Below are 25,939 nucleotides of genomic sequence, written 5' to 3' on the forward strand. Positions count from 1 at the left end.
TAATAGAGATTTAATATAAGATTGTTAGACTTAGCATATATGATTATTACAATTTTAATATAAGATTAGTAAAGATTTAGTATAAGATTGTTAGACTTAGCATATAGATTATTACAATTTTAATATAAGATTAGTAGAGATTTAATATAAGATTGTTAGACTTAGCATATATGATTATTACAATTTTAATATAAGTTTAGTAGAGATTTAATATAAGATTGTTAGACTTAGCATATATGATTATTACAATTTTAATATAAGATTATTAGAGATTTAATATAAGATTAGTAGAGTTTTAATATTACGCTTAGCAAATATGACCTATAGACTTAGCAAATATTTCTTGTACGAACAGATGGCTGATCGCAATGAGGAACAGATACTATATGATATAATCGCAGAGGGAAGCAGCCAGTACTGGATTGAAGAAGAGGGGAACAAGGTTCCAAACCAGTACTTGAATGAGGAGGGGAACGGGGAGAGGGATGCGGAGGGGAATGAGGAGGAGGAGGCTAGTGGAAGTCATCCCTCCGCTGGACAGAAGAGGGCACGCGGACAACGAGGTGCCGTGAAGAAGATAGAGGGTCGGCACATCATAACTGAGGTGGACGAAGACGGTTGACCTAGTGCCCCGGCAGAAGCAGCCAAGAATTTTGTACGCCACAGCGGTTGGGTTGTGAGGGATAACGTGCCTGTCAGCACGGTGTACTGGCGTAGAACAAGGGCACGCGGGGATAATGACAGCTTTGTCCCGGAATCAGAGAAAGAGATGATGTGGACCACAATGCTCGAGACGTTCACGCTCCCTGCGGGTACGGAGAACATAGTGAAACAGTGGACTCTTAAGAAAATGGCAGAATAGTTCCAGAGCTTCAAGGGATATCTCTACAAGAAATACATCCTGAAGGGACTAACACCGAACTTCGACGTATTCCCAAAGCTAAGGGATCATTGGGACGAGTTCGTTGCTTACAAGACAGAGTAACAAGGGTAAGCGATGATGGTTAGAAACAAAGAAAATACCGCCAAGAAGAAGTACCATCACCACTTAGGGTCAGGCGGCTATAGCGTCGCAATGCCGAAGTGGGAGGAGATGGAGGCAAGATTGATTGAGAGGAGTATCGAACCGGCCACCGCTAAATGGCCGAATCGATCGATGTTCTGGTACTATGCTCACGGTGGAACGCTTAACCCAGTTGATGGCTCCCTTGTCTTTAGCGATCTGATATGCGAGGCTACCAGTCAACTAACGGACGCAGTGGAAGCCTCTTCTCAGGGCACATTCCGACACGACAGAGAGAAGGACGAGCTGTCACTCGCCCTACAGACTCCCGAGCATCCAGGACGAACACGAGGGAAAGGCGTGATTCCCTGGAAGATTAGATTCAAGGAGGACATCCACACGTACAGGAGTTGGATGAGGAGTAAGAGAGATATCGAGGCGAAGATTGCAAATCTTGAGTACAGGGTATCGAGCTACGAGCTCAGCATGCAAGAGGAGGTGGCAAGGAAGGTGGATGAATGCATGGCCGCACATCGGTCCCAGGACCCCCAGCCGTACATTCCTCCTGCAATGGTTAGCCCATCAGGCAATCGTAGCAGTTGCGCCTCAACGGGGCAGGTAGGATCACAGAGCATGGACGCCATGCAAACCCAGGATGAAACCACTTGCCCCGTTGATGACATCACTCAGCGGACACCATGTGAGCTGCATATTCCCTTCAAGAACTTATCAATCAAGGTATGCTCGTAGTTTTATGATTTTTGACTTGTACATTCCGCAAGTTGCTGCTTAGGTTGATTACTAATAGATAACCTCTCATCACGTGAAGGTGGCGTCGGAAATAGCCATCCCAACGGACATTTCAGGGACTTACCACTGCAGGTCGATTCCAGCAGGATACTCGAGGGTCGAGGTTGAGCTGGTGGAAGCCGCGTACGACGATCTCGAGTTGGACTACCCAGGAGGAGACGGTGAGACGCATCTACGAGACACAAGCCATGCCATTATACTATGGCGCAAGCAGTACATCATCCTCCCTGGGCGACAAGCGGCGTCTCATGCACAATCTCCTCCGGCTCCGCCATCTCCTCCTGCACCATCTCCTCCGGTTCCTCCGCCAGCTCCTCCTACACCATCTCCTCCGGCTCCTCCGCCAGCTCCTCCTGCACCATCTCCTCCGGCTCCTCCATCTCCACCGTGTCCGCCTGCACCTCCCAAGACAAGGTCTCGCTAAGCTCCACCGCATGCCCGCACAAGGGCAACGAAGAAGGCGAAAGTTGACGCCACCAAAAACAGGGAGCCGCCGTACGATTGCAGTCAAGAGGAGCTTGATGCTTATGTGGCAGGAGAAGTAAAGAGGCAACTCAAGCCTCGGAGTCCTGAAAAGAAGATAACTATTGACCCGAGCGTGAAAAACTTCTTCAAGGGAATGTCCACAACAAACAAGGAGGCCTTAAAGCTATCGGACTATGACCGAACACTTCAGAAAGCCTATCACAAGAAGTCCAAACCAGTCCCTCAGCTTGGAGAACAACCAAACCAAGAGGTCGAGCCGTTGGTGACAGGTGAAGATTTTGGCATAACGGATTTCATTTCAGACACCGGTCTAACTATGGATCAGCTGATTGGGAATCGCACCAATCCCGAAGGCGGAAGTGGCATACAAGTTTGAACTCGGTAAACCGCTTGTCACGCCTGAGCAGCTGCAGTCCCTACCGACACAGATGTACAAATTCCATGAATGGTACATGGAAATGAACGCCAAGGGTAAAGAGATGTTCGGAGCGAGGATCAGAAACCCCGACTTCTTGCAAGGAGAAGATGTTCTCTGGATCCATTTCAAGGATGTCTTCGATCTGTACCATCTGGACGCCCTTGACGTCTCTCTTCTGAGCGCATGGATTTTGTAAGTATCTTTGAGTTCGATTTGTTTCGTACAATAACTAGCTCCTTGCATATATGTAAACAATAATAATTTCATTTTATCATTGTAGAATGGAGATTCACAGGGCCCGATGGCGGGGGGTTTACGATACTGGGTTCATCGACCCTCGGAAAATCAACACCGAAATGATCGACAAGTACGAGAAAGACACAGAGGACAATCTCATCCATCTCCTAACGCAGCAGAGTGAGTTTTTATTGTCGTTCGAACAAATTTCGTTCCCATACATATAGCATGTATATTTTCATATATATCTCATCTCACGCATGCAGAGTCACTGTGTACGACTCAATGAATAAAGAGGAGAAGATTTTTGACAAGGTCTTCCAACTGATAGACAGGTAATATAATGCCATCTATTCCAAAGTCGCGGGGATTCTATTGCTATTATGTTGATCTCGGGTAATAATTAATTAATCATAGCTTACAACTGCATATGTAGGGCTTGGGATCGGTTCCGTCAATTGGTCCGCGGGACTTGGAAAGAAAAAATTGGACGGAGGTTTCATTTTCCAGTGAGTACATGCATGATACAAAATTATATTATATTGAATCTCTAATTACAGTTAATATAAAGAGTATATTAAATCTCTCATCGTTTCTCATGTAGTGTGCAAAGCAGGACCAGGGAACTTACTTATGCGGCTACAACGTATGCGAGTATGCCCACTACCTATCAAACCAAATATGCACCACACGAGAGCTCGATGTACGTATACATAAACCATTCAAAATTTCATTGCGTATCGATTTGTTAAGTTGTTTATTAATTTCATATATTGATATGTCATTATTTTTCGAATGATAGCGTATTCACATGAGGGATAATCTCCCACACAAGGATTTTATCACGGCTGTTCAAGAACAACTGATGGGATTCATCAACGAAGAAGTCCTCAATCCTGATGGTGAATTCTACTATGACGGATCGATAATCCATAACGTCGGTCCTTCCTCTTCTGACATAACACCGGCGTCGAAATCGTAGCTATAGCTAGCAAGCAAATGAATTGTACTATATATGCATGTATATATATATTTATATATGTACACATTTACTTTAGTGTTAATATATATTTTGGTAACATATATGCACATAAAATGTTAAGTGCTTTAAATTATACATATGTGTGTAATATATGTATTTATACATATACACATATGCACATATATATATATATATATATACACATACATATATATATATATGTATATACATACATATATATACATACATGTAGATATATATATGTATATACATATAGATATATATATACATACATATAGATATATATATGTATATACATATAGATATATATACCATGCAGAAAACAGCGCCATGCAAATAAAAAAAATGGTACACCGATCTTTAGTCCTGGTTATTTTACTCGGGACTAAAGATAGCTATATTTAGTCCCGGATTCGTAGTCCCGATTGGACAACTGGGATTAAAGGGGGTTACGAACCGGGACTACAAATAGTTTCTCCACCAGTGTATTTTAACTGGGATTAAAGATCGTCATCTTTAGTTCCGGATGCTTGATCCCGGTTTGCATCCTGGAACTATATGAGGTTACAAATCGGGATAAAAGATGGTTTCTTCACCCGTGATCTTTTGTTAATCGGGATAAAAGATGGTTTCTTCATCCGTATCTTTTGTTTGTTACAGATGGGCGAGCTGTTACAGATGATACTTGAGCCGTTACAAATAGACAGGTTTGTGTTAGTGGCTGCTAGTTGCATGCATGCACGATGTATCTGCACGCACTGGTTTGTCCCCGGATGGAAGATTTGGATTTGCTGCGGAATGGGCTAGTTGCTTGCGACAAGTACGATACGATTTTTCCATGGAGGACATAGGCACATATATAGCTAGTTGCTAAATTGATTAATTAATTTTAGCCGCCATGCATTCGTACGTGCAGAGCAGCAAGCCAACAATCAAGTCCGGTAGTTCATTTTACGCAATATCAATCGCTCCATCGATCGACTATTATTGTCTTTTTCAACAAAGAGTTCGGTTTTCTTTGCTGTCTATGTATATATGTTTATTCCGGTTGGTATATATGTTCGTAAGCACGATGTGTTTTTTTCAAAACATTTCGATAGCAAATAAAGTTGTTTTAAAAAATTATATTAATCTAGTTTTAAAATTTATTTTAGTTAATTAATACATAATTAGTCACCCCGTTTGACATGTGCTGGGAGAAGTTCCTAACCTCTTCCTACCCGAAGTTAATTCAATTCTTGGAAAAAAAAAGCTTAATTGATTGGCCCAAAGTAATTAAATTCAGCTAAGTCGTAGATCAAGCACCTTATATTTATCTATTATATTATTAAACGAATAGAAAAAGGAGCCTTTATGTTCGCTCTCATGGCCTAGAAATTCTCACATTAATCGGAGAAAAAGAAAAGACAGAGTCCATATAGAAATACAATTTAAAAATAGCTGAAATTCGGAATTAAAAAATAAGGAATATTAGAAGAGGAGACTAGAGTCCATATGGAAATACAATTTAGAAATAACTGAAATTCGAAATTAAAAAATAAGGAATATTAGAAGAGGAGACTAGAGTACATATAGAAATATAATTAGGAAATAGCTGAAATTCAGAATTAAAAATAAGGAATATTAGAAGTAGAGGATAGACTCCATATAGAAATACAATTAGGAAATAGCTGAAATTCGGAATTAAAAATAAGGAATATTAGAAGTAGAGTATAGAGTACATATAGAAATACAATTAGGAAATAGCTGAAATTTGGAATTAAAAATAAGGATTATTAGAAGTAGAGTATAGAGTCCATATAGAAATAAAATTAGGAAATAGCTGAAATTTGGAATTAAAAATAAGGATTATTAGAAGTAGAGTATAGAGTCCATATAGAAATAAAATTAGAAAATAATAGAAATTCGGAATTAAAAGTAAGGAATACTAGAAGTAGCTATTATATTATTAAAAGAGTTTAAAGTCAATATAGGAATACAATTTAGAAGTAACTGAAATTCGAAATTAAAAATAAATAATATTGAAAGATGAGTTTAGAGTGAGCCTCCACGTTCGCTCTCATGGCCTAGAAATTCTCACATTAATCGGAGAAAAAGAAAAGGCAGAGTTCATATGGAAATACAATTTAGAAATAACTGAAATTCGGAATTAAATAATAGGAAATATTAGAAGAGGAGCATGGAGTCCATATAAAAATACAATTAGGAAATAACTGAAATTTGAAAATAAAAATAAGGAATATTAGAAGCAGAGTATGGAGTCCATATATAAATACAATTAGGAAATAACTGAAATTCAGAATTAAAAATAAGGAACATTAGAAGTAGAGTATAGAGTCCATATAGAAATACAATTAGGAAATAACTGAAATTCAGAATTAAAAATAAGGAACATTAGAAGTAGAGTATAGAGTCCATATAGAAATACAATTAGGAAATAACTGAAATTCAGAATTAAAAATAAGGAACATTAGAAGTAGAGTATAGAGTCCATATAGGAATTTAAAACTAACTAAAATTTGAAATAAATATAATAAAATTAAAATTAGAGTTTAGAGCCCGTATAAAAATACAATTTACAAATAACTAAAATTTGAAATTAAGAAAAACATGGGAAGAAGAATTTAAAGTCAATATAGGAAATTCGAAATTAAAAATTAAAGAATATTGAAATATGAGTTTAGAGTTCACATAGAAATACAATTAGAAATAATAAAAATTCAGAAATAAAAATAAATAATGTTGGAAGAAGAGTATAGAGTCTATATAGAAATACAATTTACAGAAAATTCGAAATTAAAAAAAAAGAAATATTAAAAGACGAGTCTACAGTCCATATAGGAATATATATAATTTACAAATAACTAAAATTTGATATTAAAAATAATTAATAACTAACACGTATATAAAATACAATATGAATATTACACATTAGTAGTTTTGTAAAGTTATTGCAAAATTTAAAATTATGTTGTCATTTTAATATATTTGAATAATATAATAAGAACATATATGCTATTATATGAGAGAAAATATAATGATACTAGCCGCGCAATCTGCGCGGGCCACCATGCTAGTTAGAGTAAAGTATATGGTCGGTCCTTAAACTTGAGAGCTAATGTCACTTAGGTAAATAAACTTGAAAAATTACATATTTATGTCCACGATCTTGGTTTAATGTATCACAACAGGTCCAAATGACATTTGACTGTATCTGACCGCCAACGTGGCACTCCACGTAGACACCAAATTTACATCCACCCCCTCCGCAACACAAAATAGTGGTAAACTTTCACTTAGGCCATTCAACATGTGTATGCAAGTGCAGAAGACGCTGCAGGTTGGCAGCGAATGCGCGAAGGGCGGTCTTGGAGAGGGCCTTGTTGATGCTGGCACCGAGGAGTCCGTCGTCATCCTCTTGCTGCAGATGCAGGAGTAAGCATCGTCGCTTGCCAGTGCCGCGGTGGTGGCGCGCACCAGGCGACGGAGTTCCATCTTGGCGCGACAACGTGTGATCGTCGCTGCTGAGCAGCACGGCCGTGCTGCCGCATCGGAATAGGCACTGCAACAACATCATAGTCCTCTCCTTGCCGGCGTGCTAGTGCGGCGCCAGTGACTCCGTCGAGACTACGAGCGCTACCACCGGTCGCAGCAACCGCGCACACATGGCATTTTGGCCTTTGGGCGATGTCCAACGGGACCAGCCTGGCGCTGCAACCCCATCCCGGAGAGGTTTGACGCCGTGACGTCCTCGCGCATGCGGTACCACCTCACACAGTCCTGGAGTGTTAGCCCAAAACCGGAAAACGTTGGCTCAACGGGGAGAAAGCCTTGCTACACCCCAAAAGTTAGCTCAAGAGGTGGGGGTTGGCTCAACGGGGAGAAAGCCTTGCTACACCCCAAAAGTTAGCTCAAGAGGTGAGGGGCTCCCCCCACCTTTAAGTTGGTTCAACTCCCCCTAGATTAGAGATGTAGGACTATTCCCAACAATCTCCCCCGTCACAACATAAAGTTGGTTCAACTCCCCCTAGATTAGGGATGTGGGACTATTCCCAACAATCTCCCCCGTCACAACATTGGTGCCCCTTAGCCCTGACCGGTCCAACACACAGGCACATACGGGCCTCACACCCGCGGTCCACTGACCAGCCCCACACACGGGCACATACGGGCCTCACACCTGCGGTCCACTGGGCTTTGGGCTTACACCGCCTTGAGTGTGCACAAGCACTAGAGATTGTTGGATTGGCCCTGGTACCACTTGTTAGCCCCAAACCGGAAGACGTTGGCCCAACCGGGAGAAAGCCTTGCTACATCCTAAAAGCTAGCTCAAGAGGTGAGGAGCTCCCTCTACTTTTAAGTTGGTTCAACTCCCTCTAGATTAGGGATGTGGGACTATTCCCAACATGGACGAGAGGCATGGCTCCAGGAAGAAGCTAGCTGATAATGTTGATGATGAGCACGTTGGCAATGGGGTAGAACCCAGTCCTACCGAGGAGCTCCCGGATGGCGCTGTCGTAGAAAGCGTCCATCTCATCGACCGCGTCCCGCTGTGCAGCGAGCTCTTCGTGACCGTCGACGAAGCTCCGCAGCTCGTAGGTCCAGCAGCCGAGGCCTACGCCGGAGATGAGGCGGAGGAGGAAGCGAACCTCCACCATTCCAAGCCGCTTGTTGTGTTAGACAATCGCGCCGGCCAGCTCCATCAGTTATTCGTCTTCACCATGAGGCCATCCGCTTGCTTATATTACAACGATGTACTTCGAAGGGTCTAAGTGTAAGTTTACTGCCACTCTGTGTTGTGGAGGGGGCCGGATGTAAATTTGGTGTCTACATGAAGCGCCACGTTAGGACAGTCCCAACTCATAACACTAGACATGATTTCCATAAACTCCACATCATCAAGAAACTAGTACTAAACACTACTCTTCCAATGCAAACACCACTATTCCATACTTCAATTTAATGCTATGTCTTGGATGTTGTGTAGAAACCATGTCTCATGCAAGACATGGTTTCCTTCTCTTTCCTCATTTATTCACTTGCAACATCATTTTTTGTCCTAGGTGGCAACTTATTTAATGCTATGGACACCATCCTAGTTATTGGGTTGGGAATGACCTTAGCAGTCAGACACAGTCAAATGTCGTTTGGACCTGCTGTAATACATTAAACCAAGATCATGGACCTAAATATGCAATTTTTAAGTTTACGGACCTAAGTGACACCACCTCTCAAGTTTAAGGACCGGCATGTATTTTTCTATATTTATTAACTACCATAGTTGAGTTGACACACATCATATAACATTAGATAAAGAAAATTAAGTACATGCATGCTCCCTCTGTTCCAAGATATATAAATACTTCAGTAATTTCTTTCATGAAAATTCAGGGGAGGGGAAAATCTAGATTACCTTTCATTATCCTCTTGCTGAGACCTGGGTGGGGTTGTCGACATGGGGAGATATCTTGTACATTTTATCACTGCAAATACCTCTTAATATTCTAAATAGAATATATTTGAAGACAAAATTTAAATGCTTGAAATAACTAGCCTACAAATGTACATTCATTCCGCTAATTAATTATCTAGATAATTGAATCACACTGCAGAACACATTGGAGCAGAGTTTGCAATTTCGGATCTGAATTTCTAAAATACACCGATAAATTAGTCGGTGTATACAATATAATATAATCTTATGATTATGTGCCTTGTTGTTTGTTTGGTTATAAAGGAAAGGATGATCTTATAGTAGATCTAGTGGTTGCAATGCAGTGTGGACCATCTTATTCTCAGGGCTAAGTTTTAGTAACCCCTTCACGCTGGGCTGGAATGGCAATCCAACCAACGGGATTGCATAGTTCGGCCTAAACGAGAGTACATAGTTTGGCCCATGTACTGTGGGCCATTTTGACTAAATTCAATCGGTCATATTACATTTCAAGAATTTCAGCGTCGCCATTGCTTAGGTGCAAGGTCCATATTGGTATACGTGACACAATTTGAGGACATCATCATATCAAATACAGATCTATTTTCATGCTTTCGTGGGTGACATAGCAAACATATAAGCCACAATTATCTCCAGATAACAATATATATAATGGGTTTTACATATTACAATCTCAAAAAAAAATCAACTTACAACAATTGAATTAAAGTAATTTAATGGATGATAGATCCGCACATCAATTTGCCAAAAGAAACAAGACTTATTCACGCGGAATCATGAAAAAAAGGCTCAATCGACAACCAAAAATCACACGAAATTAAACTCCAGAACATTATAATCATGCAGCTCAGCTCAGCAAGTGAAATCGGACGGGCAGGTCTTGCCGCACTTGTTGAGCATGATGCTGAGATCGACGGGGAGGTTCACCCTAATGCCAAGCACATTCGCTTTAACGGCCGTGCAGAGGCAGACGGCAGCGTCGAGATCGGCGATCCCAGATAGCAGCGAGCAGCAATCGTTGGTGCCATGTCCGATCTTCGCATCGACCAGCCCGTTTAGCACGTTGGCGCACACTCTAAGCTTCAAGGTGTTGATCGGGCAACGGCCGTGCTCACCGTGCCCACCATGGTGTGATGGCGTCGGGACTGCAATGGGTGGAGTCGGGACGACCTGCTCGCCGGAGCAGTTGGGTGTGCAACCCTGCACAATGACGGCGAAGAGGAGGAGGCTAAGGGCAAGGAAGGGAGCGATGACCTTGGAAGCCATTGGTGTCTGGGATCGAATGAGCTAGTGTTACTCAGTGAATAAGTGTTCTTGGCTGCTATCTAGCTTGTGTCGCTTTGGGTTGATTTTTGCTTGGGGTGTCATCTGCTATTTATAGCTGAACTATAGTACGCTTGCTTGGTATAGATAGTTGCGTGCATGATGCATGGGTGATAATTGCTTGGTTTTCATGGATGGATTTGCATGCAAGCATGGGCCAGTAGTTGGCGAGAGATATGCAAGTTGAATTCTTAATTTCGATGAATAGAGCTATGCAGTCATGCACAGCACCAATCAAACAATCATGTCCAGTTGTACAATTTACACGATACTAGCAAGCTAGGTGAGTACCCATGCTTTTCTATGAATAGAAATTACATTATAATATCACCTAAAAAATAATATCAGCATCCTAGTCAAGGTATTCTACTTAATCAGTTTGTATCGTTGCGAAGGCATAACATCCCTCTATATATACAGTCCGCAAAATTTGTTACAGGACATCCAAAAAAGTGTAATTAACTAGGGACACCGCAAAAACGCGTTTATGCTATAGTATACTGTAAAAAGGTGGTAATTAGCTGTTAGACACCCATGGGACTATTTTATTATATTCAGAAGAATTGGAGAAAGAAACAACTATGAAAGTATAGTTTTACCCCATGAACCCAATCGAGCCTCACTCCCATGCTAGGATCCACCTGTCAGGGAATATTTTTTTCCTATTCTCTCTCCTTCTCTACTCATTCTTTTTTCTTCTTCCATGAAACAAGAGGAGGGCACTGGTGCTCCGATGATCAGGAGACGGCAACGTCAGCGATTGAACGTGTTCATTTTTTCTTTGCATCCGAGGAAAGTGGTGGCAAGTAGAGGGACTTTGAGAGGAGGCCAGAACAACGAAGGGAAAACCTCAGCTCTAGCTGGCAAGGGAGGTGACGGTGGCAGCTTGATATGGTGGCTAAAGGAAAGAGGAAACTAGGGGAATAGAGTCACCTCGACGAGGCAAAGCTGGTGGCGCGAGGGTTTTGCCGGCAAGGCTCCGGTGACGGAGATCGACCGACAGCCAGCATGGCGAAGATGGAGTTGTTGCAATGTCCAGCGGCGGCGTTGTTGCGCCCCGTGGAGGTCGAGATACCGGCGTGCTGCATCTGTTGGAAATGGAGTCGCCATGTTCGGCAATGGCGCCGACGGTTCCCGACGACCGCGGGCCTAGAGCCATTTCGTCTGGCGGCGGTGGTGGCGATGCTGTGTCCTATGGAGGTGCAGATACTGGCGTGCCGTGTCCGTCAGAGATGGGGTCGCCATGTCCGACGGCACTGACGGTTCGCGACGACAACGAACCTGAGGCATTGTGTTTGGCGGTGGTGCTAGGAATCTACGTCCCGATGACGATTTTTTTGTATTATTTTGAAATTATGAAAAAAAGGGATATGTATCAGAGTGTATCTAATATGTGTCTTTATCGGAGTACGTATCTGATACTGATACGTGAGGTTTGTGATGTATCCGTGCTTCACATACATTTAGTTGAGCCATGTGCAAACTTCTCTTTAATCTATGTTTCTCTCTATTTTTTCTGAAAATAATAAAATAATGTCATGAGAGACCAGCAGCTAATTATGAGTTTTTTGTGGTGCCCTACGGCAGATGTGTGGTCTTACGGTGTCCCTCAGCTAATTATATGCTTTTTACATGTCCTGCAACAAATTTGCCTACACATTCACTGCGTCAGTGCATCCCTCTCCGGAAAAGGTTGACTTGTAATCTCGCGTGTGTACCCTTTCATTGTATGTACTTACGTAATCATGATGAAGCCGAGACACCAGAAAACTTAGGTGGTGGCATAGGGCTGCTCGGGGATGGTGACTTGGTGGTCTTCTCGTGGGTGCGCAGAACTGATGGACTGGCTGCATAAGACCTAATTTGAGGCTTTCTTGTAAGATGGGACCTACTCTTAGTCTATGTTTGGCATCAGACGTTTCTAACCTCCACTCCTTGGTTTTCACGCAAATACCATATTATTTTGCAAAAATGATACTTTTTTTGGCAAAAATGTTCTATAAGAAACTTGCTTTAAAAATACCATATTAATCTATTTTCAAGATTATTTTGGTTAATTCTTAATTAATCATACACTAATGGATCACTTTATTTTGCGTGCGGGTTGGTGGAGTTCTCAATTTCCATCTCGGAACGCAACCTTAGTCTACTCAGGAACAACCATGTGTTCTACAGTCTACAACATAGCTAACTACACCGGGCAAGTCACCTATTCCCGGAACCATCTTCTTCTACGGGCTAGCTTCAGTAACCGGTCGAATTTTATATAACCGGGCAACGCCCTGAAGCCAGATCAACGCCCTGAAACTCTGATGCAAGGTCTATATTGGTGTGCGTGACACAGTTTGAGGACATGATCATCTTAGATACAGATATATGGATTGGTCTATTTTTTTGGCTCATGGATGAGAGAAAGCGAAAATGTAAACCATTAAAATATCTTCCGCATAACAATATATCTATATAGATAATGCAATGGGTTTTGAAGATTTGCATTCTCTCAACAAAAAGATCAACTTACAACAATCAAATTAAAGTGATTTAAGGATGATACAACCGCACATCAATCTGAAACAAAAAGGAGACTTATTCACGAGGGATCATGCAAACAAACCTCGACACCCAACAATCACACCAAAATAAACTCATGAGCATTATAAATGTGCAGCTCAGCAGGTGAAGTCAGACGGGCAGGACTTGCCACACTTGTTGAGGATTAGGCTGAGATCGACGGGAAGGTTGATCCTAATGCCAAGGACGTTGGCCTTCACGGCAGTGCAGAGGCAGACGGCGGCATCGAGATCGGCGATTCCAGACAGCAGCGAGCAGCAATCATCGGGGCCATGCCCGATCTTCACATCGACCAGCCTGTTGAGCACATTAGCGCACACTCTCAGCTTCAGGGCGTTGATCGGGCAACGCCCGTGCTCACCATGCCCGCCGTGGTGCAATGGCGTCGGCACTGCAATGGGTGGCGTCGGGACGACCTGCTCGCCGGAGCAGTTTGGTGTGCAGCCGCGCACAATGACGGCGAAGAGGAGGAGGCTAAGGGCAAGGATGGGAGCGACAACCGTGGAAGCCATTGGTATATCCGAGAGATCGAGTGAGCTATTGGTACTCAGTGACTCAGTGTTCTAGGCTGCTCTGGCTTGCGTCGCTTTTGGATGATTTGCTTGTGGTGTCGCCTGTCGCCTGGTATTTATAGATGAGCTCGCTTCGTATATGTAGTTGCATGCATGATGCATGTGTGAGATACCGAGATATGATAATTGCCAGTAGTTGTTGGCGAGAGACATGACACGTTAAATTCTTACTCCGTAATTATTTCGATGAATAGAGCTATGCAGTCATGCAGAGCACCAATTATAATCAAACAATCATGCCCGGTTGTACATTTTTCACGATATCATAATTTCTGGATCTATCAATATAATATTGTTCTTTCAGAGTTTCTTGGGTCTCGGATGTTATTCTCTCTTACTTATACTTGCACACTACGGGCCTGTTTGACACAGCTCCAGCTCTAGCTCCACCCCTCCTAGAGCTGGAGCTCAGCCAAACAGTTTCAGCTCCACCAAAATTGGGAGTGAAGCTGAGTGGAGTTCTCTCACAAAATGAATTAGAGTTGTAGAGTTGGGTTTAGGCAGCTCCACAACTCCACTCCAGACCCAACTTCTGGAGTTAAATTTAGGAGTTGGAGCTGTACCAAACAGGTAAGAAAGCTTATTTCTTCGTCCTAGGGAGTAATTAATAACTTCAGGGAGTATATATTTCTCCGTCCTTGGATACATTATTTCTCCGTCCTAGGGAGTATACTCCCTCCAGTTATAATAAATAGGAGTATATATAATGCATCCAAGCGTGTGCGACTTGCTGATCAGCTGGCTGGAAATTTAAATAAGGCATGCAAGTCATGACTGGTCTGAAGTCTGAACAAATCTGAAACGATTTTGTTATATATTTATCAATAAATTTTCTCCTAAAATTTATCAAACATACTATATAATTATAATAAAATCATGTAACTACAATTTTTTCATGATTTTAAACCATTGAATTTTTTTCAAGATTTGTGCAACTAGGAAGAAAAAAACATACAGCACGGGCATAGGTGAGGTGATTCGATCCGGTGACCTCCACTTTGTAAAAACAGCATGTTACCATGGGACTTTTTAAAGTTACATATACTTGCATTATATTTAAATGCAAGATACACTATATATAATGTTATATGATTATATTATATTTATACCTGTCAAATTATTGACAGAAAATTTATCAACAAATGTGTATAAACAGCCCCAATATGCTGAGACAATATGATTTATATGTCCACAATATAATGTGCTGACCATGCCCATTAATCTCTTTAATCATCCCGGTCTAGCCCATTAATTACCCACCAGTATTTGTTCAACAAAGTTACCTACCAGTAATTTATACCTACACTGTCTAATTTATTATCCTAAGAGAGTTTTGACGTAACCAAAAGTATCCGGCCGACCTGGCTACGTGGCTTATATTAGCGTGGTCATATATGTTGTATTGAGAAGCATTAAGTAAAACATGCACCATGAACTCTTTGCATGTTGTGTTTACAAATTCAAAATTAATAAATATGATGCTGTAGCAGTCTTGGACTTTCAATTTAGCACTTATTAAATTTAATTCCAAAATTCAAAACTAGTAATTAGAAAAATGTTCTTCATATGTACTTTGCGTTCAATCGTGTCCACTATCATAAATAAATCCAGAAGTAATGCAATGCCTCGATTTTCGTTCAACCGTTAAAACTATTTTAATGAAAATCATATGCTCAATAATTTGATTCTTTAAGTGTATCTAGGATCTAGTGCCATGATCTCAATTAAAAACTAATCTTTTTGAACCAAAATCTCAATTCTCAAGTAATTGATATGAAAAAAAAACTTATGGATGTTGAATTCAAATTCCCTTCGTAAGCTAGCTTTGTGTGCGTTTATTACTCTTTGATATTAAAGTCTTTTAGATAGCTAGACGTTGCCAGTGAGCATCCAAGGTTGTGTAGGCTTCGATTTCACCTCTGTGTTGGAAGAAAGCAAGAGTAAAATCGAGTAGTGTATTTGTGTAACCACGTAAGGTAATGGGTTGAAAGAGACCCAGCCTTTGTAGCCCCTCAATAGAGACGTAGGATTGGTAGATCCAAACTTCGGTAAATAAATCACGTGTCTCCTCTCTTGGTTTGTCCGTTATTGCCTTGTTCATATTGTGCTTAGATATATTTGAATGCTTAATTAATCTACTTGGTGATTTTATATCTTTCTTATATATCTTGTTTGTTACCTTTTGATTCATGTACATATTGTTTGTTTGAGCTAAAATTTCATAATTATTGTTTTACTCTCAGCTGTCGGACTTTCCGGTTCATATCGGCAACTTCGATTTGAATATAAAATTCCGATTGCTTATTATTACACTTCAAAGTTGTGATAACTTTTAGAAATGACTATTCAACCCCTCCTCTAAGTGAAAACAAGGTCCTTTTAAGAAAATGTTGCATAAAACTAAAATTTGACTTTCCTGCTTGAGTTGTTGGATCGCAACTCGTGGGTGAATCGAGATGGTATGTTGTATAATAACCCACACTTAGAACTTTCAAAAGTGTTTAAAATAAATGAATTGCCAAACAAACCCAACCTTCCTTTCAAGCTTGCATTTTACACATATTCCAGTAGTTCGCTGAGTACGAATGTACTCAATTCCCAATTGTTGTTGTTTGTCGTCCATTCTGAGTCGAGGTTGAAGATAACGAAGATTAGGGTATCATCCCTAGACTAAAGTCTTTGCCGTGGATTGGTAATCTAGCTACGCTAAGTTTCACATTTGTTGTTTTTGATTGAGGGTTGTATTTCAGGAGAAATTTGTATATGTACCAACATAAAAAACAGCTTCACTAAAATGCCATCACTGGAACGGGCTTGGATAAAATTCCACCCTTAAGCAGAGCGTCTTCACCATCCTGTGGACTATTTTGCCATTAGGATGCATGCTTCTTCCTCACTCCAACGCCTCTTCTTTTTGCCCTTCCAGTGCTCACCAGTGACCATGGTGTTTGCCCATTGTAGGAGACGCAACATTTCTGAGGTGGCTACTGGTGAGACATGTAGTTGGGATCCATCGGCAGCAGCAATGGCAAGGCGAGGGATGGCGTCCGTGCCGGGATGTGCAGCGGCGAGGCAAGGGATGGGTCTGACATCCGCAGTGGCGGCCACAAAGCAGTGCTGGCACCAAGATGGATACTGATTGTGAATATTTTGTGTTCTTGTTGTTCATCTTCTATAATGGGGATTAGGGGAGCATGATCTCAGAGGGGACCGCTCAAAGCATGGGCTCAATTCATCAAGCCAATGCTTTGAGCAGCTCCCTTTTTTTTGGACTTGGGGGAACATACCAGTTCTTGTTCTAAACTTCAGCACTAGTGAGTCCCCGTCATCCATGCTGAAAATCCAGAGCTGGTTGGGGACCCTCCATTGGGCCCTTCCTAACCGGGATTGACCCTCTTTGTAGCTTATAGACATATGATCATATCAGATAAAGATTTGCAGATCGATCTATTTTTATGCATGCATGGTGAGAGAAAGTGGACACGTAGTAAACCAATAAAATATATTCTCGATAACAATATATATAGCAGGTTTTACATATTACAATCTCACAAAAAAACCAGCTTAATTACAATAATCATGTGATTCAAGGTTGATACAAATGCAGATCGATTAGCAAACAGACATGATCATATCAAATACGAATCTATAAATCGATCTTTTTTATGCGTGCAGGGCTGAGAGAAAACGAACATGTAAGCCATTAAAATTATCTCGAGATAACAATATATATAATGGATTTTAGAAAGAAAAAACGACTTACAACAATGAAATTAAAGTGATTCAAGGATGATAAAACCGCACATCAATCTGCAAACCCGACAAGAGACTTACTCACGGGGAACAATAGCCAACAACCACAATAGCGAACAACCACACCAAATTAAACTCTGGAATATTATAACTGTGCCGCTTAGCAGGTGAAATCGGTCGGATAGGTCTTGCCACACTTGTTGAGGATGAGTCCGAGATCAACTGGGAGGTTGACCCTAATGCCAAGCACATTGGCCTTCACGGCGGTGCAAAGGCAGATGGCAGCATCGAGATCGGCGATCCCTGACAGCAACGAGCAGCAGTCATCGGGGCCGTACCCAATCTTCACATCGACCAGCCCTTTAGCACGTTGGCGCACACTCTCAGCTTCAGGGCGTTGATCGGGCAACGCCCGTGATCACTGTGCCCACCAGGGTGCAATGGCGCCGGCACTGCTTCGGGTGGCGTAGGGATGACCTTCTCACTAGAGCAGTTGGGTGTGCAGCCGTGTGCGGTGACAGCAAAGAGGAAAGGGCAAGGAAAGAAGCAACGACCTTGGAAGCCATAATTTTGTCTGAAATCGAATGAGCCGGTGGTAATCAGTCACTCAGTGTTCTAGACTGCTCTAGCTTGTGTCAGTTTGGGATGGTTTGCTTGTGGGTTTTCGTCTGATATTTATAGGTGAGCTATAGCTTGCTATAGTTTAGTTGCACGCAAGTTGCTTGTGTAATAGTTCCTTTGTTTTCCTGGATGGATTTGCATGCAAGCATGGACCAGTAGTTGGTGGGATATATGACAAGTTAAATTCTTAATTCGATGAAATGAATTATGCAGTCATGCAGAGCACCAATCGAACAATCATGTCCAGTAGTACATTTTACGCGATACTAGCTAGTTGAGTATTCGTGCTTTGCTATGGATAAAAAATATATTATAATATCACCTGAAATAAAGAATATCTACATTCTAGCCAAAGGTCTCTATTTAGCCAGTTTGCTTCATTGTGAAGGCATAGCATCGCTCTATACAGTCTCCATTTAATGACCTGTAATCCCACGGGAAGGTCCATGCACTCTCTCGCTGCATGACTCACGGAACCACAATGAAGCCGATACACTCGAAAACCTAGGCGGTGGCACAGGGTTGCTTGGGGACGGTGACTTGGTCTACTCGTGGGTGTGTGGAACTGATGGCCTAGCTGCACGGGAACTGATTCAAGGCTCTGTTGTAAGATGGGCCCAAATGTTAGTCTTCTTGGGAACAACCATGTGTATTGTGTTCTATAGCATAGCTAAGGTGGTGTTTGGATTCAGGGACTTAACTTTAGTCCCTATATTTAAACACTAATTTAGAGTATTAAATATAGACTACTTACAAAATTAATTACATAAATAAAAGCTAATTTGCGAGATAAATTTTTTAAGCCTAATTAATCTATAATTAGAGAATATTTACTGTAGCATCACATAGGCTAATCATGAATTAATTAGGCTCAATAGATTCGTCTCGCGAATTAGTTCAAGATTATGGATGGGTTTCATTAATAGTCTACGTTTAATATTTATTATTAGTGTCCAAACATCCGATGTTTGATACGTGGTCTATTCCGAGAAGTGACACGAAGTCACATTCTAAGTGGTCGGCTGTGGAAACTCCTCGATAGCCCGGGAAAGGCTATTGTGGCATTTTTATAGGCCTGAGGGAGGAGACATGTCCCATGGGCCTTATGTCCTCGTCCGACGCGGTGCACTGCCAAGCCTGACAATCGCATTTGTTACGAATTACCTCGAGATGTCCCGTTGCTACAGTCCTTTTCTAAAAGTCATATTTTCACACTAGCTCAGCAGGAATAACAAGACTTGGCAAGTGAGCCCGGCGTAACGTCCCACATATAGTTGCCTCATCGGCTATACCGATGCGGGGCTCAAAGGGCAAAAAGAGTACTCATGATTGTAAATAGTAGATTATGTCATGCAGCGGAGAAATCAAGAGGGCAACAGGAGGTATATAAGCCTCACCGAAGCTTGATACATAGGTTAGACTCCAGATCCAGAAGGAACTAAATTTCTCCAGGTAGAGAACTTTGTAATGCTTGATCGACATAGTGATACAAACATGAATAGGATTGTTATTCTCCAAGAGGTCTAAGCCTGTAAACATTTTCTGTGTTGACTTAGCTCCGGAGCAGGTCCAAGCATACCAAGGATCCCAAAACCCCTCCTCGACCGGGATCGTTTGTTTCCCATGTTTGTCAAATTAGTTTGTTTTTCCGACAAATAATAATATATATTTTCCATAAAATGTCTTACCTATAATTTTACTGCAGAGATTATTCATATTAAATAGATTTTATATGTGGCAATCTATTTCTATTTCATTGATTTTTTAATAATAAGTTTAATGGGTAATTTGCACAACTCCAATAGGAATAGGTGGTGTAGGATATTTTCTGTTACAACCATTACCTTCCAATAGGAGTAGGAGTATTTTTTTTTTCGTGACCAGCATTGTGTTAATATTATTATTCTTTTCACGTGCACCGTACCCTCTAAATTTTAATCCTGTTTTCACTACTGCTGCTTGTCTGGTTGTAGCGTAAGGGATGACCTTATGGCCGAACTACTGCTCGCAAAGCTGCAATGCATCCATCTGAACCATCTTTTTCTGAGGGCTAGCTTGAGGGAATGGGAATGCCACCAACGGGCTGGACATACTTGTGCCGAAACGACTACGTAGTTAGGCCTGAACCGCTGTGATAAAATTCGACCGGTCATATACATTACAACAATAATTGCAGGACCGTCTATACTTGGGTGCAAGGTCGACATTGGTGTGCACGACACAGTTTGAAGACATGATCATATCATATACAGATCTACATATCAATCTATTTTTTTCATGCATGGGTCAACATATTTTAGTTGCTTACATTTCATCTTTATCTCACCCATGTGGACCTATTAATTTGATCTGTTGATCTTTATCTTCATATCGACCAGCCCGTTTAGCACGTTGATGCACACTCTCAGCTTCAGGGCGTTGATCGGGCAACGGCCATGCTCATCGTGCTGGCCATGGTGCGACTGCACTGGCACTGCAACGGGTGTTGCCGGGACAGCCTGCTCGCCGGGGCAGTTGGGTGTGCAACCGTGTGCTACCACAGCAAAGAGGAGGAGGCTAAGGGCCAGAAAGGGAGCGACGACCGTGGAAGCCATTGAGCTGGGATCGAGTGAGCTACTAGTAGTCAGTGATCACTCAAGAGCTGGCTTATGGCTGCTCTATCTTGTGTGGCTTAGGAACGGTTTGCTTCTGGTGTTTGGGTGTGCGTCTGCTATTTATAGATGAGCTAGCTTGCTATAGGTAGTTGCTTGCATGATGCATGCATGTGTGACATGACAGTACGTTGCTTGGTTTTCCTGGATGGATTTGCATGCATCTGCCTGCATGGGTCGGTTGGTTCTTCGAGTTGGCAAGATAATTTCTTAATTGCAACGTTGAATTTTGGCATGCAGTCATGCAGAGCACCAATTAACCAATCATCTCCAATTCACCAGTTGTCCATTTTATCACAATTTCTTAATATATTACATGATTACATAGTAATATACTCCCTTCATTCCAAATTGATCTGCTTATAGTTTTTTTTGAGATTATTACTAAATGATCTATATATTTGTGTTCATTTATTAAGTCTATTCGTTATTTGTGCATTAGAGTAAATGGACATTGATGCATGCATCCATGCACACAAGTATTTATAACCCACATGTAATATCTTGATTTGCTATTGGCTAGGAAATAGTGGGGATGGTGCATATATGGAGTTTGTTGCTAAAGTAAATATAGTATAAGAGAGTTATTAGCTTTTCTTGGTCTTTGTGTACCTGTGAAATATTTAGATCAATTTGGAATGGAGGGAGTATTAGCTAGTAGTATTTATTTTCCGTAGTTACATGGATTACATAGAAGTTGAACCAAACTGCGATGTATTATGCTGACGAGAGTCTACTGATTACGCAGCAACTTATCTGGCTTCCAAGAGATGAGCTACCCAGCCAAACCTCGTTTCAATATGAATATCCTATATGTCGGTAAACTTATTTTGTCCACTTTCAGACTCAATAAAAGACACCTCGTTTCGACTTTCGAGCTAAGAGTAATTGATATTTTATTGGAAGCTGCACAGGTATCAGATGTTGCATAAGAATCAGAAAAGACTCCATAAATGCTCCACCAAGATAACCTCACTAAGGCCTACCTATGATGGGCAGAAGTACCTCGCCTCTAACGGGCTAAACTAAAGCCCACTCTAGATAAGGCCCCACGGGCACAGCTCGTCACAGCTAAGAACTTAATTGTGACGGGCCCATTTGTGAACCCGATAAAGAACACCTCTAACAAGCCCACATATAGGCCATCATAGGTGACAACACACCTGTAGGGGTTTATAGACATAATCCGTCGAAGATGAGGACAGTCATCTCTAACGGTTCCCTTTTTTACCCATCACAGATGAAAACCACCGAACAATACCCATATCACTCTCCCACCCACTCATTTTCTTCTCTCTTTCACTCTCTCTCTCTCTCCCTCTCTCCCTCTCTCTCTCATTTCCTTCCACCAAGATCGGATCCAATGCACCGGCCTTAGCCTCCAACCCCGAGCTCCTGTCGCCACCGCGACCTCCACCTCCCCCTCCCCGAGCACGGGTCCTCATTGCTTCCATCCACGAGCGCCCGTCACTGTCGCCTCCACCTCTGCCCCCAACTTCTATTGATTGCCGCCTCAATCCACGAGCACCCACCACCGCGGACTCCACCTCCATTCCCAAGCTCGGGCTGCCTCCGCCTCCATACACGAGCACCTACCACCATGGCCTTCACTTCTGCCCTCGAGCTCCGGTCATTTCCACTTCCATCAATGATCGTCCGCCACTAAGGCCTAGACCTCTTCCCCCAAGATCAGGTGACCGTCGCCTCCATCCACAAGTGCCAACCCCCTCTGCCTCTGCCTCCACCCCCACATCCATCCACAAGCACCCACCACCGTGCCCTCACTACAACAAAACAACCCAAAGGAGACATCTTATTTGTAAGATAGAGACGTTTTATTTCGTCTCCCACAGATAACTGAGACGCTTTTATAAAGCGTCGTAGGATCGTCTCTGTTTGCACCGTCTCAAAATTATGGAGACGCTTTTTAAAGCGTACCTATATTATTTAAGACGTTGCTAGAGACGTGTAAATTGCATCTCTATAAAATATAGAGACGCTTTTATATAGGCACGCACATCTTAATATATTTGATATTAATGCTTTCATCTGGGCTCGAACACAACACCTGCAGGTTACAAAGTTCATGCACTAACCAAGTCATTAACGTGACAATCTTGAAGGTAAATAGATAGTTTTTTTTATATTGCAACTCTGCAAACATGCGTCCTGTAGCAGTTCTCTTCTTTTTTAATCTAAGACTGAATATTAAATATTTATTTTTTTTGGTCCAAATAATTATAATATTATTATAATGGTATTTGATGATGACGATTAGGATCAGTGTGTTTATTTTCTTCTTTCTCTATATAAATAATTATATATTATCTAATAACGATGACACGGATATAATAAAAACGTCTCAAAACTCATTTCTACACATGAGATGTTCCAAAAACGTCTCAATATTCATCTCTAAACGATTTAATTTTGTGCTAACCTGTAAAGCGTCTTAAACTATGTCCTCAACTAATAAAGTGTCTCAAACATCGTCCCTATTTTAATTTCATTTATAAAAAAGAGACGACTTATAGAATGACTTAAGTGAAACGTCTTAAAACAATGGTTTTGTTGTAGTGCCTCCCCCTCCATCCCTGAGCTCAGGTCATCGCCGCCTCCATCCACAAGTGCACACCATCGAGCCATAGTCATTGCCCCCCTCTGGTCCGAGCGTCTACCGCTGTCTCTTCATCTCCTCCGCAACCGCGCCAGTCACCGCCTCAAGGACAAGCATGACAAGCATGGTGGAAGGCGACTCACCACCATGGCAATGGCACTAAGATCCATTGCTTGCAAGTTCTTTTTCACCCAAGTACTTTTGCATGTAGTTCACTTGCTGCTTCATGTAGTTCATGTTGTTCACATTGTTGCCGCAGTGATGATTCCAATCCCTGTGGTTCTATTTGATTGTGGTGATTGAGATTCAAGGTTTTGTTTTTTAATTGGGACAAATGCGATGGGGACGAGAGGGATTGTGATGATTTTTGTGATTTGTGAATGCCTAATGTGATCTGTGATATCCTGAATGAGTGTGATAGCATCCTAGGTGGATGATATTTTCTTTTCCCATTTTCCACACTAGTGATGGGTCCTTACTATAACCTATTATAGATAAAGGTACCAGTAACAGGTTAAAATATATAGCCGTTAGAAATGACTCTCACATATGACGGGTTTTGGTTGGGGCCCGTTAAAGGTAACTCCTAAGTCCGAGAGATCTTCACCTATAACAGGTGACTCAGTCATGACTAACCACTAATCTCTTACTAGGGCTAAGCATGTCAGAGGTGATGATATGAGCCCAATGGTGACCTGACCTGTTGCATGTGTGCTTGTTTTCACACCCAACTAGGAGCGTTATTCTTAGTAGAACTACCATTATACTCTATCCATTAGAGAATATTTGTTCAATTGAAAAACTCATGTACGAGAGAATGCTAAAGACTGCATATTGTCTTACATCCTCTTGGGCCTCCTAGTTAATGCATTTGCTTGGGCTTGTTGTGTGGATTAGTTAAATATTATGGTTCTGTGATTGCTCGTGTGATGGATCGTAGTTCAGGACGCTTTGGGTCGTTCTCACCCTCACCACTTGGTTTACGCCAGTGCTCCTTTCTTACACTTGCTTTAAACCTACTATCGTGGAGATCGGGCCACCCCTTGTGAGTGAGTTCGTGTTGTCTTTTGACAGGTCTACTGGTTGCGATATAGCCATGTGGACCATCTTCTTTTGAGGGCTATCGTGAGTAACTCATTCTGGATAGGGTGGAATGGGAATCTCACCAATAGGCTGCACATACTTGTGTCAAAATGACTTTTTTGTTAGGCCCGTATGTGGGCCAGTTTGATGAAATTCGATCGGTCACCTCGTAGAATTTCAACATCGTCTTTTCTCCCAGTACCAGTAACTGGATTAGCCCTGCCAGCTAAAAACTGTATGGAATAAATGAAATACAGTCAGAAAAATGGCTCCTAATGTGTCAACGATAGGAAATTTCCATCATAACTAGCTCGTCGGAGAAAAGGAAATTTGCCTGGTGCGTACACGTCAAGGAAATAATTGTCCTGACGTGGAATGGACAGTCTGCGATAGTTGCATATCACTGATAGGTTTGGCGGTCAGAGATATTGGAATATTTTTTTATGGGTACGACCATCAGGAAAATAAGACACCACACCTCGCTAGATAGCTGTATCCATGTCACTAAAAGCAGCGGTCGTCAGGGCAAATCTAGTTTCTGATACTGTGATCAGGTGCATGGTCCATATCAATGTGCGTAATGCAGTTTAATTTGAAGATCGATCAATTTTTATGCTTGCATGTGTGAGAGAAAACGAACATGTAAGCCATTAAAATATCTCAGGGTAACAATATATAACGTGTTTTACATATTACAATCTCTGAAAAAGTAATCAACTTACAACAATCAAATTAAAGTGATTCATGTGGATGATAAAACAACCGCATATCAATCTGCAAAACAGACAGGAGACTTATTCACGAGGAATCGTACAAACGGCCACAATAACCAACAACCACACCAAATTAAACTCTGGAACATTATAACTGTGTAGCTTAGCAGGTGAAATCGGACGGGCATGTCTTGCCACACTTGTTAAGGATGAGGCTGAGGTCGACTGGTAGGTTGACCCTAATACCAAGTACGTTGGCCTTCACGGCGGTGCAGAGGCAGACGGCAGCGTCGATATCGGCGATCCCTGATAGCAGCGAGCAGCAGTCGTCGGGGCCGTGCCCGATCTCCACATCGACCAGCCCCTTGAGCACGTTGGCGCACACTCTCAGCTTCAAAGCGTCCATCGGGCAACGGCCATGCCCACCGTTCTTGCCATGATGCGTGGGCGTCGGGACAACCTGCTCGCCGGGGCAGTTGGGTGTGCAACCGTTAGCTATGACAGCAAGGAGGAGGAGGCTAAGGGCAATGAAGGGAGCGACCACCTTGGAAGCCATTGATCTGAGATCGAGTGAGCTGCTAGTAGTTAGTGATTGCACTCAAGTTGCCTTGGACAATTTGCTT

At 41.9% G+C, this 25,939-nt stretch overlaps 5 protein-coding genes across 6 annotated transcripts; 1 reads left to right on the plus strand and 4 right to left on the minus strand.

Annotated features, from left to right (window-relative positions):
• Positions 1 to 853: 853 nt before the first annotated feature.
• Positions 854 to 4,071, plus strand: LOC112936611 (uncharacterized). 2 transcript variants are annotated; one of them, XR_003238895.2, is made up of 7 exons: positions 854 to 1,741; positions 1,833 to 2,909; positions 2,998 to 3,134; positions 3,221 to 3,289; positions 3,391 to 3,463; positions 3,559 to 3,657; positions 3,757 to 4,071. XR_003238895.2 is itself a non-coding variant. In XM_066304601.1 (7 exons), exons 2-7 carry the CDS (start codon positions 2,901 to 2,903, stop codon positions 3,934 to 3,936), a joined length of 567 nt encoding a protein of 188 aa, XP_066160698.1. In that variant the 5' UTR covers positions 1,262 to 1,741; positions 1,833 to 2,900; the 3' UTR covers positions 3,937 to 4,071. The 2 variants fall into 2 exon arrangements, 1 of the variants encoding a protein (XP_066160698.1); XM_066304601.1 differs by having other exon boundaries at positions 1,262 to 1,741.
• A 5,957-nt stretch (positions 4,072 to 10,028) lies between these two features.
• On the minus strand, positions 10,029 to 10,759 carry LOC4348381 (cortical cell-delineating protein). Its single transcript, XM_015758400.3, has one exon. The coding sequence runs from the start codon at positions 10,676 to 10,678 to the stop codon at positions 10,265 to 10,267; it is 414 nt and encodes a 137-aa protein (XP_015613886.2). The 5' UTR covers positions 10,679 to 10,759; the 3' UTR covers positions 10,029 to 10,264.
• A 2,454-nt stretch (positions 10,760 to 13,213) lies between these two features.
• On the minus strand, positions 13,214 to 14,177 carry LOC107275873 (cortical cell-delineating protein). Its single transcript, XM_015758459.3, has one exon. The coding sequence runs from the start codon at positions 13,816 to 13,818 to the stop codon at positions 13,405 to 13,407; it is 414 nt and encodes a 137-aa protein (XP_015613945.2). The 5' UTR covers positions 13,819 to 14,177; the 3' UTR covers positions 13,214 to 13,404.
• Positions 14,178 to 17,682: 3,505 nt separating this feature from the next.
• Positions 17,683 to 20,898, minus strand: LOC107277678 (cortical cell-delineating protein). The gene is given in 3 exon segments (XM_066304530.1): positions 17,683 to 17,994; positions 17,997 to 18,231; positions 20,601 to 20,898. Coding segments are annotated over 3 exon segments (684 nt in total). The 5' UTR covers positions 20,847 to 20,898; the 3' UTR covers positions 17,683 to 17,791.
• A 4,354-nt stretch (positions 20,899 to 25,252) lies between these two features.
• LOC107277753 (cortical cell-delineating protein) lies at positions 25,253 to 25,939 on the minus strand. The gene has a single exon (XM_015758427.3). It carries the CDS (start codon positions 25,870 to 25,872, stop codon positions 25,480 to 25,482), a length of 393 nt encoding a protein of 130 aa, XP_015613913.1. The 5' UTR covers positions 25,873 to 25,939; the 3' UTR covers positions 25,253 to 25,479.

Source organism: Oryza sativa, chromosome 10 (genome assembly GCF_034140825.1).
Source record: "Oryza sativa Japonica Group chromosome 10, ASM3414082v1".
Lineage (NCBI taxonomy): Eukaryota > Viridiplantae > Streptophyta > Magnoliopsida > Poales > Poaceae > Oryza > Oryza sativa.